General features: G+C 42.3%; 1 protein-coding gene across 1 annotated transcript; it reads right to left on the bottom strand.

Annotated features, from left to right (window-relative positions):
- Positions 1–9790: 9790 nt before the first annotated feature.
- On the bottom strand, positions 9791–17759 carry LOC106084037 (neprilysin-1). The gene is made up of 2 exons (XM_013247459.2): positions 16383–17759; positions 9791–10882 (listed from the first exon to the last, which is right to left on the bottom strand). Exons 1-2 carry the CDS (start codon positions 17538–17540, stop codon positions 9875–9877), a joined length of 2166 nt encoding a protein of 721 aa, XP_013102913.2. The 5' UTR covers positions 17541–17759; the 3' UTR covers positions 9791–9874.
- Between the last annotated feature and the right edge of the window lie 1534 nt (positions 17760–19293).

Below are 19293 nucleotides of genomic sequence, written 5' to 3' on the forward strand. Positions count from 1 at the left end.
CTATACCATATTGTCCGCATGAATAAAGAAGTCCTAGCTAAGAAGTCATTTGAAAAAGAACCTGATGGTACACGCAGAAGGGGAAGACCAAAAACTCCAGTTAAAAAACCTAGTGGAGAAAGACACCTTGAAATTCAATATGGAGAAGGAGAGTAGAAGACCGAGGCGTTGGTAAATCTGTACTGAATTTGTATTAAGGAAAATACATTCAGTGATAGTCAACTAAGTAGTTTTAGGTTAAATGGGTATTCGCCATGAAAGGTGAGTTCACTTAGGTCCAGTCTTACCCATTATGATACTTATACTAAGTTTCCCATTAACATTCCATTAATAAACAGGTGATACTTTTCTCATATCAATGAGTGCAGACCGATTAAAATTTAAGCTCAACGAAAAGTGGCCCCCTTTTTTATGTCGTGTCTGAATGGCTTGGCACATAGCGACACCACTTGGTTGAGAAATTTAATCAGAGCAGTATAGCTCAAAAATGTTTCCAGCATTAGTAAAGGGATAATCACTGATGACAAATTTTCTAATGTTCACGCCGGGATTTGAACCCATGCGTTTGGCGTCGTAGATGGACATGCTAACCTCTGGGCCACGGTGGCTTCCATTACGATACCCTCCGGCACGGGATAACTAAAAGCACCGTACAGGCTGGAACTTTGAGCTCCGATCTGTGTGGCGTTCATTGTTATCACGAGAAGCTTAGCTGCGAGCTACCGGGCGCATCCACAGGTTGCGAACAGTGGAATGCTTCATATGGAGTAGCAGCAATTGCAGTCGCGGACAATCAACGATGTCGAGCGGAGAGTCTCAGTGATATTCCAGGTGGCATAAATACTGAGCATCTATAATACTCGATATGACAAGGCGAGATATGGGCGCCTTTAAATAACCAATGGCCGTCATGTTCCGGCGGCGATCGGCCCTTTTGACTGGAGCGAGCGAGTAGGCTCCTACAGGTGACGAGAATCACCACCACCTAGACATGTGGCTACAACAACAACGATACCCCATTGAAAAAAGTACAGGTGAAAAGGTAAAAAATATGTGTATGTATGCCTTTGCGGCACGGCTACACTTAGAGCATCGGTCTATTTTAACCTGAGTATCTACCCGGTGTGTGCCAAGTAGTGGTCCCTCTCGTTTACACGTGTGTACGATTTCATTTCGTCTCCCGCCGCAAGCTCGTCGGGATCGGACCCAAACATGAATAGAGAAAGTGTTCGATCGTCTTCACCTCATCAAAACAGCTTCCGCAGTAATCATTCCTGTAATAGAATTCAGTCGACAGTAGGCCATAGTGTTCTAGCAGTTCGCCATACATGTACAGATTCCCACCTTGCCAACGCCTTAGCACTGACCACTATCTCTACTATATTCAGTAGTACGACAAATGGCATCAATGAAAGTCAGGCAAACGGTTCACTCAAAGCAGAGGAGCGCTTCCTGGCATATACGTCCGCCTTCTCATTTCCCGGAATACCATCGTAACCGGGAACCAAGGCTTTGAGCCTCGCTAAGCTTTCCACACTCATTCTGAACTTCGATAATGGTAAATCCCTTCCCAGGTTTCCACTTGCAGTTTTCGTTATGGCACAGACCTCTGCCTGCAAAACCGTACACTCGTTCGGTATTCTCACCGATATACCGATATTGAGTGTCTCAGAGTTGACTCACTGTTCCATCCCCGAGTCAATCTTGGAGCCATCTGTGAAGACTTAGGTCTCACCCTCCTCAAACAGAGCATCCGTCTCCCACTCCACTCTTTCATGAAAGAGAATTCTGAAGGTCGTATCTCGAATTGGTCTCGGTGTCAAGTAGTCTAAGAACCTCTTCAGTCTACTCACCCCATCCGTAATATCCAGAATGAAAATGTGGCAGTACCCGTTCTTCATCTGCACGCCAAGTTCTCTCAATTTAAGCTCAATCTTGGTGGCACAGTTCCGAATTAGACCTCAATAGGTTGCATATGTAGACATTAACACTCCCTTGATTGCGATGCAGGCCAGTCTTTGCCCCTTCTGTATGTCACCAATAGTCTTACAAGGTCACGTAAAGAGTGATTTTTTTGAGGTTAGGATTTTCATGCATTAGTATTTGACAGATCACGTGGGACTTCAGGCATGGTGTCAAAGAGAAAGATGCTCAGTATGCTTTGACATTTCATCATGAATAGACTTACTAACGAGCAACGCTTGCAAATCATTGAATTTTATTACCAAAATCAGTGTTCGGTTCGAAATGTGTTCATTCGCCGTAACGTTGCGTCCAACAGCATCTTTGAAAAAATACGGTCCAATGATTCCACCAGCGTACAAACCACACCAAACAGTGCATTTTTCGGGATGCATGGGCAGTTCTTGAACGGCTTCTGGTTGCTCTTCACTCCAAATGCGGCAATTTTGCTTATTTACGTAGCCATTCAACCAGAAATGAGCCTCATCGCTGAACGGTGAATGAACACATTTCGAACCGAACACTGATTTTGGTAATAAAATTCAATGATTTGCAAGCGTTGCTCGTTAGTAAGTCTATTCATGATGAAATGTCAAAGCATACTGAGCATCTTTCTCTTTGACACCATGTCTGAAATCCCACGTGATCTGTCAAATACTAATGCATGAAAATCCTAACCTCAAAAAAATCACCCTTTATATTCTGTAAATCACTTTCGGGCTTCCTAGCGAACATCGTTCAGCAGGAGTGGCCGTTTCGCCTGTTTTCCTCCGTATTTTTTTTCCAGGACAGTTTCGAATCAAGCCTACATATTTCGCACTCTCGACACCTGGCGAGCGAATTCTTTTTTATAGCTCTGGTTGCACCGTCATTAAGCTGGTGACATTTAAGAGTTTTCTTTAGAACTTGAAACCTGTCGTTATGTTATTTCTTGGCGGTATGAAGTTTGGCCTAGGAACTTACACCCCAAACAACAATTTTGCACAGACCTCTGCTTGCAAGACCGTACACTCGTTCGGTATTCTCACCGAAATACCGATATTGCGTGAGAGTTCACTCCTTGTTCCATCCCAGCCAAGTTCTCCCAACTTAAGCTCAATCTTGGTGGTACAGTTCCGAATTAGACCTCAATAGGTTGCATATCGAGCATCGCTTCCAAACCTGCTGGCGGTGTAGACATTAACACTCCTTTGATTGCGACACAGGCCAGTCTTTGTCCCTTCTGTATGTCTCCAATAGTCTCATAAGGCCACGTCCTTCCTTTCCTTTAATTGGCTATGACAGAATATTTCTTCCACTAGCTGAACGTAGAATAGCGTTCCAAGCGCCTCGATCTTCTGCGCTCATTCTAAAATTTCTGACACCTAGTTTCGAGGTGTCGCCCACAACTTGATCTTTCCATCGGGCTTTTCGTCTTCCCGGTTTGCGTGTACCACCGTGTTTGCCTTCAAAAGACTTCTTTGCTGGAGCTTCTTCATCCATTCTGACAACATGACATAGCCAACGCAGCCGTTGTATTTTGATGCGTGTAACTATGCTATCGTCGTCATACAGCTCATACAGCTCGTGGTTCATACGTCGTCTATATTCTCCGTTAACGCAAACTGGTCCATATATTTTACGAAGAATCTTTCTCTCAAATACTCCAAGCACTGCCTCATCTGCTTTCACAAGTACCCATGCTTCAGAACCATATAACAACACGGGTAGTATCAGTGTCTTGTAAAGTGTAGTCTTTGTCCGTCCAAAGTAGCATCTGTTTGCCAGTATTATTCTTCGCTTTATCTCAAAACTGGTGTCAATCGTTTCGGTTACGGCGGTGCCGAGGTAGATAAAGTTACTGACTATCTCAAAGTTGTGGTTCCCAACTTTCTCCATATTCTTTATCTGCTCGGTTGTGCAAGGCTTTTTGGGAGTGTAAACCATCCATTTCGTCTTATCTCCATTTACTGCCAGACCCATTTTCACTGACTCTCTTTCGATTCTTTCAAAGGCTGCTGTTACTACTTCCGGTGACCGACCTATGATATCGATATCGTCGGCATAGGCAAGTAGCATGTGCTCTCTTGTGATTTGTGTGCCATATCTATTCACATCTGCATCTCGTATAATCTTCTCCAGCAGGATATTAAAGAGACCACACGATAGGCTGTCTCCTTGTCCGAAACCTCGTTTGGTATTAAATGGTTCGGAGAAATTCTTTCCTATTCTTACTGAGGAACGCGTATCAGCAAGTGTCATCCTGCAGAGTCTTATTAATTTTGCAGGGATACCAAACTCAGACATGGCTTGAAATACCTTTGAACGTAAAGGAGTATCGAAGGCGGCTTTGTAGTCAACAAAGAGGTGGTAGGTGTTGATTTGTCCTTCTCGGGTCTTTTCCAGCATTTGGCGCAGTGTGAATATCTGGTCTAGGGTGGATTTACCTGGTCTAAAGCCGCATTGATAGGGCCCAATTATCTCATTGACTTTAGGTTTTAATCTTTCACACAGTATGCGCGAGAGTAGCTTGTATGCGATGGGGAGGAGACTTATTCCTCTGTATTTGGCACATTGCGTCTTGTCTCCTTTCTTGTGTACGAGACATAGTATGCTGAGGTTCCAATCATCGGGTATGCGTTCTTCTAGCCAGATAACGCAGATAAGCTGGTGCATACGCCTTATAAGCGTGTCGCCCCCGGTCTTAAATAGTTTAGCGGGTAACCCATCGGCTCCTGCTGCCTTGTTGGTCTTTAGTCGGGTCGCTGCTACTTGGACCTCATTCTGAGTAGGAGGTAAACATTCTATTGTATACCATCATCAGGGATTGGTTCTGCGGTATCCTCTTCGCCGCCAACGTCGGACACTAGCAGTTGGGTAAAATGTTCTTTCCATATCCTCAGCATGTTATCTGTGTCAGTTACCAGATTTCTTTCTATGTCTCTGCAGGAGGATGTGCCTGCACCAAAGCCATCGGTATGATGTTTAATTCTTTTGTGGAATTTCCGGACTTCATAGTGACTCCTGTACATCTCAATTCGCTAACACTCACGTCTTTCCACTTCCTTTTTCTTTCTGCGGAATTGATGTTTCTCCTCTCTCCTTTTCTCCCGATACCTCTCCTTCATCTGGCGCGTTTCTACTGATTGCAGGGTTGGTCTATATGCTGCATTCTTGACTTCAGTAGCATCTCGACACTCTTGGTCGTACCATGGGTTTCTTGGAGGAGGCTTCCGGTACCCAAGTACGGATTTGGCGGCATTTTCCATGGAGTGGGCAATAGTTTTCCACTGCGCCATTATATCATCGTAACAAGAAGTGCTTTCATTAAGCAGTTGGGTCTGTAGAGTTGAGTATGCCGCTGCCATTGGTTGTGCTTGCAGCTTTTCAATGTCCAACCTTTGCTGCAACAAGGTAATGATCCGAATCTATATTCGCTCCACGGATCGATCGTTGGATGAATGTCTTCCATCTATCACAACGTGATCAATTTGGTTTCTCGTGTTTTGATCGGATGACAGCCATGTGGCTTTGTGAATATTTTTATGTTTTTTTGCTGCGTCGAAATCTATCAGCCTCAACCCATTACTGGATGTTATCTCGTTAAACTACGGTTAAACTTTCCGACTGTTGGATCGAAAATATCTTCCTTCCCTATCTTCGCATTAAAATCTCTCAGAATGATTTTAATATCATGGGCAAGCCGGGGTCATATTCTCTTTCTAGGCGCTCGTAAAAAATATCCTTGGTCTGTTCGTCTTTGTCTTCCGTCGGGGCATGGGCACAAATAAGGCTGATGTTGACGAATTTGCCTTTAATGCGGATTGTGGCTAGCTTCTCATTCACCGGAGTAAAGCTGGAGACAAGGTGTTTCAGTCTCCGACTAACCACAAATACACAGCCAAATTTATACCTCGTGTTATGGCAGCTATAGTATAGTTCGTCACCGTTTAGTGTTGTAGTGACGCCATTCCCAGCCCATCGCACTTCCTGTAAGGCGGTAATATCTGCGTTTTTACTATTCCTTTGTTTCACATGGTAGTTCTCAAAGTTTTCCGGGACCGGGTTACTGGCCCAGCGCCCCAACAGCATGGGTTTTATGGGATTGCACATGTATCCCTCGTTGTGGCGAGCCACTTGCTCCAAGATCCGACGCTAGCCACCAGTCGCCCCTAACCTGGGAACAGACGCTGATGTTGGTCATTGGTTATTTGAAGACGCCAATAACTCGCCTTGTCATCTCGAGTATCATTGGCACTCAGTATTTAATTAAGAGCCAGTGCCACCTGACTCCTCACTGAGACTCTCCTCTCGAAAATCGCTGACTGTCCGCGGCCACATTTGCAGCTACTCCGCATAAAAACGGAGTTTTCCACTATCCGCAACCTGTGGACGGGCCCGGTAGCTTTCAGTTAAGCTTCTCGTGATAACGCCACACAAGTCGGAGCTCAAAGTTCCAGCCTGTGTGGTGCTTATATTATATTATCAAAGTCGGGTGATAAACGCACCCTTAAAGCGGTAAGTCGGTTTATATGGCAGCTATATCCATCTATGGTCCATTATGGACCATCGTGGTTCTAAGTACAACTCGCGGTTTATAATTTCAACGAAATCAGATAATTAATGCGGCAATTATGAGCTGTTGACCCTTAACCAGGAGATCGGCCTATATGGCAGCTAATTCTAAATATGATTCGGTTTAGCTCGTTCAAGAACTTAACCTTAGATAAAAAAATGGATCTGTGGCAATCTTTAGCTCAATATCTCAATTTTTGAGGCCTGTAGCTTGATTACAATAAACGCACACACAGACATCGTTAAATCATCTTAGAATATAATGACGATCCAGAAAATATATCCAGAAAATATATACATTAGTAGACGATATGGGAGTGAGAACAGAGACAACGGAGGACATGTTGAGGCTTTTGATGAAAGCCCATTTTCCACAGGATACGAAGGGACTCACGGAGACACCGGAATCTTTGAATAATGACGTTGATCGAAGGTTTATAATAACGGAATTTATGGTGAAGGAATCCTTGAGGAGCTTCAAACCATTTAAGTCACCCGGACCTGATGGAATATTTCCGACGTTACTACAGAAAGAGACAGACTATCTGGCGCCTCGTCTGGCCAAAATTTTCACAGCGTGCCTAGGACTTTCATATACTCCGAAAGCCTGGCAGGAGGCAAGGGTGGTGTTTATACCCAAGCCCGGCAAGGCAAGTTATGCGACACCAAAGGTCTACAGACCCATAAGCCTTACTCTACTCAAAACTATGGAACGTATTGTGGACACCATGATAAAGAGTATGACATCTAGCGAACTGCTCAAATACAAACAGCATGTCTATGTAAAGGGAAGGTCGGTGGAGACTGTCGTGCTCGAGGTTGTGCATAAAATAGAAGAATCCTTCGATGCCAAAACGTACACACTGGCGGTATACATTGACATCGAGGGGGCTTTCAACAATGTTCGGACCGACACACTGATCCATTCCTTAGACCCGTACCGGGTGGACCTGGTCCTTAGAGACTGTATAAACCATATTCTAAGGAACAGGTGGATAAATTGTGTGTCCCATGGCATAAATATAAGGGAGAAAGTGGCACATGGCACGCCACTCCAATTGGTGACCACCATAAATGACCTATTACGAATGCTGACTGAGGAGGGATTTGAACCCGTCTGCTACGCAGACGATGTTATAATACTTCTAAGGGGTAAGGATTCGAACGAGCTATGCAGAAGGACCGAAAGGATCTTGCATATGGCATATGACTGGGCTAGACCCAGAGGTCTTAATGTTAACCCAAAGAAGACTAACATATGCCTGTTCACGAGGAAGACGAAGATGGGCCAATTTAACGCACCACGTTTCCTCAATAAGACGATTTCGATATCTGACAAGGCCAAATACTTAGATATGATCTTGGACAGGAAACTGAATTGGAAGTGTCACATTCAGGACCGTACTGAGAAGGCTCACAGATGTTGGGCACTATATAGACGGGCCGTAGGCTTAAAATGGGGCCTGAATCCTAGGATAGTCCACTGGCTCTACAGGAGCGTGATTAGACCAATACTTTCTTACGCCTCAGTAGTTTGGTGGACTGCTATGGAGAAAAAAGTGCAACATAAGGACCATACAACAGGTTCAGAGAACATGTTGCCTTGGCATAGGCGGAAAGATTAGAACCACGCCCACTAGGGCACTGGAGACTATTCTAGATATCCGACCCATTGACATACAGATTAAGTGTAAGGCAGCCCCTGCGGCTATGAGACTTAAGGCGATGGGTGAACGGATAGAGGATGGGAGCAGCTCTTACCATCGCGGTATAATCGAGGCGACGATAGGAAACCTGGAAGGAAGGGAAGAGGTTTCCGATCGGATACCTAAGATGAACCTTGAAGTCGAGTGGGAGGCACTGCTGCCATCGGCACAGTCTTGGATTGACGGAACCCTAGTATTGCCATCTGGAATATCATTTTACACGGATGGATCAAAGCTAAAGGGCAGAGTTGGCTTGGGCGTTTACATTGAGAACCTAGCGACTGAGATCTGTTTTAGACTGACTGACCATAATACGGTCCTGCAGGCGGAGATCTGGCCGATCACGGAATGATGCTAACTCGAGGACGTCGAGTGTGAACATCTTTACCGACAGTAAAATTGCCATAAGGGCAATAACAACCTGGACGGCAAGGTCACAAACAGTCTTGCAGTGCAAGAAGGAGATTAACGCCTTCTCTGAGGATGGCAAAATCCGCATCGTTTGGGTGCCGGGCCATAACAAAGTAAGGGGAAATGAAAGGGCGGACGATTTGGCGTTGAAGGCCAGAGGACTGCCGTTAATAAACTTGGTTAACTCGAAGCCTTTCGGGTCGACGCAGTCCGAGTTAAGGAAGTGGGCGACGAATGCGCATGCAATATTGTGGAACAGCGAAACGGTCGGTAGGACGGCGATAATCTTATGGGGGGATCCAGATCGTGAAAAGACGAGGCTATTACTGAAAGGAAGCAAGAAGGAGGTCCGTATAGCTATTGGTATCATAACGGGACACATAGGACTACGAGCTCACATATGTAAAATCGGTGCGTCAATTGATAGCATGTATAGGACATGCGGGGAAGATGATCCTTTGTCATTGTCCGGCTTTCGCGTCCAACAGATACCGCTACTTAGGTAGAGACACAATATCAGACATGAACCGACTTAAGGGAGTGATATTGAAAACAATTAAGGATTTTGTAAGTAGCACGGAATTCCTAACTTAAAATTTTCTTTTTAGAGGTTACTTTATAGTTTTTAGAGCGCACAACAAACCGATTACTGGCTTAGGTGTATGTCCACAGTGGCATGGGGCGGATTAATATCTGCACCCTCTTTTCAACCTAACCTAACCTTAACCAAAAAAAATGTGTATTTTAAAGATTTTTGTTTTGTCGGAACGGTGCGGATTTTGTGATAAGAAACCGCTAGGCTCCCGCTAAGTTCCGGGTTCAAAAAATGTCGCTCTCGCTCCGGGAAAAATTGGTCTGCTCCGCTTCCAATCTCTGGTTGTAATATATACCCTATTTTTCGCATTTAAAAATAAAACTAAAAATATTTTTATTTTGTGGCCAGCGGCGATTTTTGTTTTTTCCAAAAAAAAAAAAAAAAATATAGAACAAATTTTCAAAAGAACGCGCAATTTTTGAAAATATTTTTCACTAACAGAGCTGTTTTTTTAAACATCTGCTTGGAATGTTTACTATTGAAAAATGCACAGTTGCCTTTGTCCTCTACTTCTTTCATTCGCAAATTCTTCTTCCAATTTTGCTCAAAATCATTTATGAAATTACACAATAAAATATAATTTATTTTAAATATTTGCTACTAACATTTGATATAAGTGTTATTTCATACTTATATAGTAATAATTTTACCATATGGCACACTTCTCCTCCGTTGGATTCATAGCACTGCCCGAAGGACAATTGTAGGCATTTGCAAAATCAGCGTTATTGGATAACATACCCAGGACTCGGTACTTGTCGATTGTGTGATCATCGGACAAACCTTCCCAGTAATGGGCTTCCTCATAGGCTGAACACCACACTTGAGCTGTTCCCAAAAAGAATAGTTGTTCCGGACTTAAATCCAGGCCGGGCATGCGTTCTTCGCTCTCATTCGAATAAGGGAAACTATCATAATCGGCAGCTTGTTTTTCCCGAAAGTGATGATAAGCCATTAGAGCCAGACGCAAGCCTCCAGCATCGGCAATATTTTCGTCTCTGGTCAAATTGCCATTGATATTACGCCCAATTTCGGGTATATAATATCGGTCGAAATAGTCCACGAAACATTGGGCACGCTCCTTGAATTGTTGCCCAGATTCTTCGGACCACCAATAGTTCTCCGAACCGCTGTGATCATATCTTGCTCCCACCGTATCGAAGGCATGTGTCAACTCATGGCCAACCAAATAACCCAGAGTGCCATATTTTAACGAATTTGGCCAATCTTTGTGGAACATGGGAGGATTAAGCACACCCGCCATAACATACATGGAATTATCGCTATTGTAGTAGAAGGCATTGGCTTGCATGCCCACCAACAATTGCAGAGGTTTTGTGCCATTGTTTATCTCATCGTGGTGCAGCCCATTGTAACGATCCATTGATTGTTGAAATTTCTTTAGATTTAAGTTGTTTGCCTCGAAACTACCTTCAATAAATTGTAGATTTTTCATTTCGCCTATGAGGCGTTGTATCACCTCACTATCTTCATATCTTCCTATAACTTTGCCCATTGTGGATTCCTTCCAGAGGGCCTCTTCTCGCGTTGAGTCATCCAGCCAATCGGCCTCTTCCAAAATTGTGCGCAGATTAGGCTTCAATTCGTCAATCATGTTATTCACCTCATCAAAAGCCCGTTGGTTGCTGTTAATCTATAATGCATGGAAGAGAAGATAACAAACGCACACACGTGATTAATTTCTAATTAAATCGTAATCGGCAAGGAACGATTTCATTGAGTGTGAGAGATTAAATTATAAAGCTGCTGTTTAGGCATGAAATACACCTAAGGCGTATACTTGAAATTAATTCTACATCAATCCCATTGTAGTTGATCTTGATGAGCTAACTTGCATTCAATCATTATGATTATGGTTTATAGCTGGTATTTAGTCGTTGTAAATTTGGAAAAAATTGAATTAATGGATTTATATTGGAAATCTCTGAATAGGATAGAATTCGGAAGACAGAGAGATATCCCAAAAGGCTCTCGGGTAGCCGAGTTGGTAGCATGCTCGGATTACCAGTGTCGGGGTCGCGGGTTCGATTCCCTCCATAAGCCTTGGTCTGGCGATACTGTGGCGTCACAATGGTCTTATAATTGCCTAAGTGAGTATGTAAAGGACTACCACTCTTACCTAACCTATCGGAAAGGTCAGAAAATACGTCCTGTATGGGTGGTGTCATGGGGGTTGGGTGGCCCCATACACACTTTTTCCCGAATATTGATATCAGATTCGTGCTTTACTCCCAAAGACCTTTCATTTGAGCCCCATATTGCAATTGTCGTAAAATTGTCCTTTTTTGGGGATGTTTTGGTCCCACATTTGGATATCAGATTCGTACTCTACACTCAAATATTGCCATGATCAGTAAATAGGTCATGTTTGGGGGTTGTTTTGGGGAAGGGGTGGAATCCCAGAAACTGCCCACATTTGGATATCAAAACCTTTCATTTGAGTCCCATTTTGACTTGGTAGGTAAATATGTCCGATTAAGGGGTGTTTTGGGGGTTGGGGTGGTCCCCCTAACACTTGGTCCGACAATTATATATCAGATACGTTTTCAAATCTTAGATACCTTTCATTTGAGTCCCATATTGTCGTGATTGGTCTATATATATATTTTGTAGGTTTTGGGGGTGGGCGGCCCCCCAAGGTACCCCATTCGAAATTTGGATACTAAATTTTTGTTTTTAGGTTGCTATAAGAGAGTGCACAAAATTTCGCTTAAATCGCACCATATATCTCCGAGACCTGGCGTTCCTGAAAATTAGGGTAAGGGGGAGGGTCCAACCCCCCCCATTATGACCTCTTAAATTGAACTTCATATCCGACTAAGCCAAATTGGAGCTCAAATCTACGGTATTTGGGGGTAAAGAACGAATTTGATATCTATTTTCAGGGCAAAGTAACTGTTGCCGCCCCAGCCCCAAAACCCCCTCCAAACGGTTCATATTTACCGACCGTGGCAATATGGAGCTCAAATTAAAGGGATTTGGGAGTGTTGCACGAATTTGATATCCATATTTGAGTCGAAATGTCTGAGCTGCCATCGCTCCCCTAAAAAGCACTTCTCATTACCCTAATTTTTAAAAACACCAGATCACGGAGATTGGTGATGCGATTCGTTCGAATTTTTTTTGCATTCTTACAGTTACCAAGGAGTGTAAGAAGGAGATTAAAGCCCTCTCTGAGGATGGCACAATTCGCATCGTTTGGTTGCCGGGCTATAACGGAGTAAGGGGGAATGAAAGGGCAGACGATTTGGCAGTGAAGGCCAGAGGACTGCCGTCGATAAACGACCTCTTTCGGGTCGACGCAGTCCGATTTAAGCGCGTGGGCGACAAACGCATGTAACACTGTGGAACAGCGAAACAGTCGGTAGGACGGCGAAAATCTTATGGGGTAATCCGGATCGTGTGAGGACGAGGTCAGTATGGAAGTATTTTCCAAAAATTAAAATTCTTTTCTTCGAGGTTGCTTTTTAGTTTTTAGATCGCACAACAAGCCAATTACTGGCTTAGGTGTATTTCTGAACTGGTATGGGGCAGAATCTGCACCCTCTTTTCAACCTAACCTGACGTAACCTAACGTTACCAAAAACAAAACATGGTTTCTATTGTTGTAGTGTGGTTCCAAGGGTGCCGCCCAAAATCCGCCAAATGGATATATAGACAATTCAGCAGACAACATATGCTACAATGGCACGAATTCGATATTCACATTCAGGGCGAAGTGTCCCCACTCTTAAAAGATATTACAGAGTTAAAGAAGGCGCAGCGGAGCGTGCCCGGTTCGACTAGTAATATATAAAATATATAGCTGCATTATTAAACGATTTCCAGATTTTACTTCAGATGGCGCAATTCTTATCCCATTTGGCTAAAATTTTCCACATGGTGGTATGACATGACACATATGTCTGTTCTGTATAGGCATAAAAATGGCTAAACCGATTTTCATGACATTTTCACAGATGTTAGAGTTTGAATCCCCGATGAAAATAGGGTACTACATTTTTTGATATCCGAACGGGGCCTTCCCACCCCCAAATCCCCCCAACAGGACATATATACCAATTGGGACAATATGGATATCATATGGAAGGTATTTAGAAGTAGAGTAAGAATCTGATATGAAAATGTTTTCCTTGGTGTTTGAGGCGCCTCCCTACCCCTCAAAACCCCTCAACAGGACATATGTACCGATTGGGACAATATGGCTATCAAATGAAAGGTATTTGGAAGTTGACTACGAATCTGGCATAGACATTTGGCAGAGTCCGCGACCGGCCCACCCACTAAATACCCTTAAATGGGACGTGTAGTTTGATGTGGGAATTAATTGGGAATTAAAAGAAAGGTCTATGGCAGTACAGTTCGAATCTAATGTTTAGATAAGCATCCAAGTATCTGGGTCACGCCCAGCCGTTCAGCAGGACATGTATATCGTGACAATAAATAACTCAAATAAATTTCCTTTTTAGCGGAGTTGGAACCGACCCTCCCAATAAAAAGAACAGAAAATTGTCATGTAGAACGACCGAGAATATATTGTACTCAAACAAAAGGATTTTTCAGAGGGCAATCCCCTTCCCCCTATCCTACTCAAAGAAATGGAATTAAAAATAATCTAGTATAGAATAGGACAGCAATAAAAGGTCTGTGGTAGTAGAGTACACTTTTAACCCTCAAATTGGGATAGACACAGGAGGACCTACCGATGTGGTATCCCAAGTGGTAGCTTTGAAATATGATTTTGAATGTAGATAACCAATACAAAAAAATATTTATTAGTGTGGATCTGAACGAGACTCGTAGCCCTGAATAACTTGATAGTAACCTTCAAAATGCTTAACATTATAGGGCTTAAACAAAATCATGTTCTAGCACAATGCTGATACTATTTCAGGGTCCGCCCCCTAAACTCCCTTCAAACCAGCCATGTTTGCCTACTATGGCAATAAGTAATAGGTATTCTATAGTAGACAAGTAAGAGCGTGCTAAGTTCGGCGGGGCCGAATCTTATATACCCTCCATCATGGATAGCATTTGTCGTGTTCTATGCGCGGTATCTTTTTTTAGGCAAACAAAGAATATTGAATTAGAACTGTTATGCTGTTGGAGTTATATCAAGTTATAGTCCGATTCGGACAATAAATTAATACTGAACATTGTAGAAATCATTGTGTTATATTTCAGTTCATTCGGATAAGAATTGCGCCTTGTAGGGGCTCAAAAAGCAAAATCGGGAGATAGGTTTATATGGGAGCTGTATCAAGCTATTGATCGATTCAGACTATTTTCGATTGTTGTTATTAGTTGAGAGAAGCCATTGTACAAAATTTCTGCCAAATCGGATGAGAATTGCGCCCTCTAGAGGCTCAAGAAGTCAAGATCCCAGATCGGTTTATATGACAGCTATATCAGGCTATGTACCGATTTGCGCCATATTAAGCACAGTGATTGCAAGTTATAAAAAAGCACCTCATGCAAAATTTTAACCAAATCGGATGAGAGTGCGCGCTCTATTGTCTCAAGAAGTCAAGATCCAAGATCGGTTTATATGACAGCTATACCAGATTATGAACTGATTTGAATCATACTTAGCACAGTTGTTGGAAGTGAAACCAGAACACTACGTGCAAAATTGCAGTCATATCGGAAGAGAATTGCGCCCTCTAGAGGCTCAAGAAGTCAAGACCCAAGATCGGTTTATATGGCAGCTATGTCAAAATATGAACCGATTTCAATCATACTTAGCACAGTTGTTGGAAACGATACCAAAACACCTTGAGCAAAATTTCAGTCAAATCGGACGAGAATTGCGCCCTTTAGTGGCTCAAGAAGTCAAGACCCCAGATCGGTTTATATGGCAGCTATATCAAAACATGGACCGATATGGCCTATTTACAATCGCAACCGACCTACTCTAATAAAAAGTATTTGTGCACAATTTCAAGTGACTAGCTTTACTCCTTCGAAAGTTAGCATGCTTTCGACAGACAGTCGGACGGACGGACATGGCTAGATCGACTTAAAATGTCATGACGATCAAGAATATATATACTTTATGGAGGTCGTCTCACCCCATAAACTCGCCCTAAACCAATGGCAATTGGAGCAATAAAAGAAATTGGAGAATAGGGCACGATGCTGATATTTTCTTAGGGCTAAGAGCGTGGGCGGCCGCCCCACCCTACATACCCCTCAAACTGAACATATTTTTGGATTATGGCAAAAAGGGGCTCCAATCTGACCATATAAACTCCACCTAAACCACACAAATATACCGACTATTGCAATATGAAGTTCAAATGTGGTTTTTGGGAGAAGAGTATTAATCTGATATCCCTTTCGGAGTAAAGGGTTTGGTAACCCCAAACCACCACCAAAACCAACAGAATTTAGTAGATCTAACATCCAAAATTTAATCGGCGGCCCCTGCCCTTACACTATTTTGAAAAAATCCAGGTTTCGGAGGTAAGTGGGGGCGATTTTATCGATATTTAGTTTGTTTATTATAAGTCAAAAACAGAAATTTTGTATCCTTATTTAGGGTGGGATATCTAGGGTGCTTCGCCACCTTCAAAGTCCGCCAAATGGAAATATATACCAATAATGACAATATGTTGGTCCAAAGAAAGATATTTGAGACTAGAGCACGAATCTGATGTATGGGTGACCAACTCACCCCCAATAAATTCCCATACCGAATATATTTAACGACAATATGGGGCTCAAATAAAAGGTATTTGGGAGTAGAGCACGAAAATGGTATTCACATTGGGGCGCAATATCTAAAAGGCAAAAACAGAACTTATTTCCTGACCGTGTCAGTATAGAGCTCATATAAAACAAGAAAGTGAAAGAAGGCGCTGCGGAGCGGGCCCTGTCCAGCTAGTATATCTGTATATACATATACTTTGTTTGGTCTCAGTTTAATATTTCGTTGAGTAACAAACGAAATAACGAAATAAGTATACCCCCCACCTATGGGAGAGGGTATAAAAAATACTTAATAATACTAAGGTCATTGCCCAATACTAATCGCGTCTAAGTTTCCATGTATTTATTTCTGGTTTAACCACTTTTAGCACAACTTGAGTGTGTGTGCGTTAAAGCTATTCAAAAATACTTAGTACACCTACCTTCATATATACATGATCGAATAGATAAATCATAACGTTTCTCATCATTGAAGTACAATACTCCTTTTGAAGTTTCACATCCTTTAAATGGGGATCCAGGTCATAAATAAATTTCATAGACAGATAATTGGCGACGGCTTCTTTATGCTCCTCACATATCATAGCCAAATTGTAGTACAAATATTCACAAGGTTTATAGGCATCATCGAACTCCTGCTCCCTATTCATCCATGCTATTTCTAGATAATTTTTCAATTGCTCTACCACTGTAGTGTTGACAGTCTCTATGGCGCTTTCCTCAAAAGATGTTAAACGATCCTTGCATATATATTCATTCTCCTCAACTTCTTCGAAAATTTTAAATACAGCTCTTAAGAAATCATAAATGTCGTCTATAATATGCGGTATTTGATATTCATCTGCTTCGTAGATTCTTAGAATCTCCTCCATTCGTTTATAGTTGCTCTGATAGGCATTGGAAGTATGATTTTTTATGTTGTCGGTGTGAAATTCAATGTCAAACCCAAATGAGGGAAAATCAAAATAAGGCTTGAAGGGATATACGGAACTGGTGCCATCCTTAAAGAGGCCATATACACCATATAGGCTCATGTGGGCACTCATGTCAACCCAACTGAAAGTGCTGGCATCCCAATAAGGATCCAATGCTGGGAAGCCACCTATTGATTGTATAACCTGCAAATAATCATAGGATTTGTGTTTTGTCAATAAATCGGCTTCCAGGCAATTTTGATAGAATTGCTTTGTTTGCTGGAACTCATTCTCATACTCGGGGGCTATATCCACAATGGTAGGCTTTTGCAATATACTTTCCACAAAGTCAGTTAATTCGTAATCGATGTCTGTAAGATAGTTGCGTTTCGATTGAGTTTGGCGTGGCCTTATCACATTCTTCCAATTGCCGCAGGCGTATTCATAAAAATCGTCACAGGGATGCACCGATTGGTCCATAAAGGATAACATTTTAGCTGCATACTGTGACCGTGGGTCATTGATTTCATTTTTATAGTCTATCCAGCCGGCTGGATAGGAGGCTGCTGCTGAAATTCCAGCTTGCCCAAATATAAAAATTAAACACAAAAAATTGTTGGCATAATAACACTTTGACATTTTAAACTTGAACTTCAAAGATTGCATATATGTTAATATTTGATTTTTTTTTGTTATTTCGATCTTTCATCCGTTCATTTGTTTTGCTTTTTTGTGTGATAAATGCACTTTGAAACTAACTTTTGGAAGATGCATGCATATAAGCGCGTTGTGAAATAAGCAAAAATCGTTCCGGCACTTTTTGTTAAATCGATTCATAGGTCTTCTATTTTAAACGTCTACATTTCAACTAAATTCCTGTTTTTAATTGAAATAACATTTATTGAGATTTGAAACCACATTGAGATTACTTTTATTTCGTATTGTGAAGCTCACACTGGCTTAGAAAATATATGCAGTTGGGTGGGTATGCCCAGTGCTATGAAATTTTAATATACCCACCACCATTGGATGGTGAGTATACTAGTCTAGCCATTCCGTTGGTAACACCTCGAAATATTGATCTGCGATCCCATCTTAAGTCGATCTAGTCGATGTCCGTCCGTCTGTCGAAATCACGATAGCAGCTGAACGAATAAAGTTATCCGATTGAATACAGATACACAGATACTTTTTATTGATGTAGGTTGTTGTTGTAATAGTAGTGTGTTGTACACTGAGGCAGCACACAGGATTCACTAATAGAAGGTTAGGTCACATGCAAAAACACAAAGTGGATAGGCCCCATAAACATCATTAAGGATGTCAAATCTGACGATTGAAAATGTCATCATATAGGAGAAAACGTAAACAAAGAATGAATGTAAAAAGAGAACAAGTTGACATCCTCAATGCCAAGTACTGCCAAATATTAAAAAAAAGCAGGATTCACTAATTCAGTGAATCCTGAAAAAAAAGTATATCGGCTGATCGCTTGGCTTAACCTTATTCAGTGAATCCTGGGCAGCACATATCAATGCTGCACTTATTGATATGTGAGAAGTTTAAGCTCAATGATAAGGGGCCTCCTTTTTAAAGCCGAGTCCGAACGGCGTGCCCCAGTGCGACACATCTTTGGAGAGAAGTTTTATATGGCATAGTACCTCACAAATGTTGCCAGCATTAGGGGGGGAAAACCACCGCTGAGAATTCTTTTCTGACGGTCTCCACACGATTCGAACCCAGGGGTTCGGCGTTATAGGCCGACATGCTAACCTCTGCGCCACGGTGGCCTATAAACTGATATAGCTCCCAAATAAACCGTTCTCCGGTTTTAACTTCTTGAGCCCCTAAGGGTCTCCATTTTCATCTAATTTGGCTGAAATTTGCCACAAAGACTTCTGTTCTGACTTTCAACATCCGATCCCAGCATTTGACTTCTTGAACCCATAGAAGTCTACATTTTTTTTTTCAATTTGGCTGAAAAAATGTACGCACAGTACGTTTCTATGCTCCAATATCCACACCAAATCAAGCCCAGATAGGTCCATAAAGAGATAAAGCCTCCATTTAAACCGATCATCAGATTTTACTTCTTGAGCCCCTAGAAGCCGCAATTGTCATCCAATTTGACTGAAATGTAATACTTAGAATAAGTAAGGAAAGGCAAAAGGTTGGCGGTGCCGCATTTGCAGCTACCTTGCATTACTAAGAAGCTTTCTACTAATGGCAATCCGTGCTAGCCATGTACACCACACAAGTCGGTACCCATAGTTACAGCATGGTTGAAGCTCACAGTTATCCCGTGTCGGCTGGGAGGATCGGTTAATATTACTCAAAAGTCCATACATTTAGTGGAAGTCGTAGAAGAAGACATTGTGCAAAATTTTGAGAAGACCGGACAATGAATGCGCATGCAAAG

The sequence above is a fragment of the Stomoxys calcitrans genome, chromosome 2, assembly GCF_963082655.1.
Source record: "Stomoxys calcitrans chromosome 2, idStoCalc2.1, whole genome shotgun sequence".
Lineage (NCBI taxonomy): Eukaryota > Metazoa > Arthropoda > Insecta > Diptera > Muscidae > Stomoxys > Stomoxys calcitrans.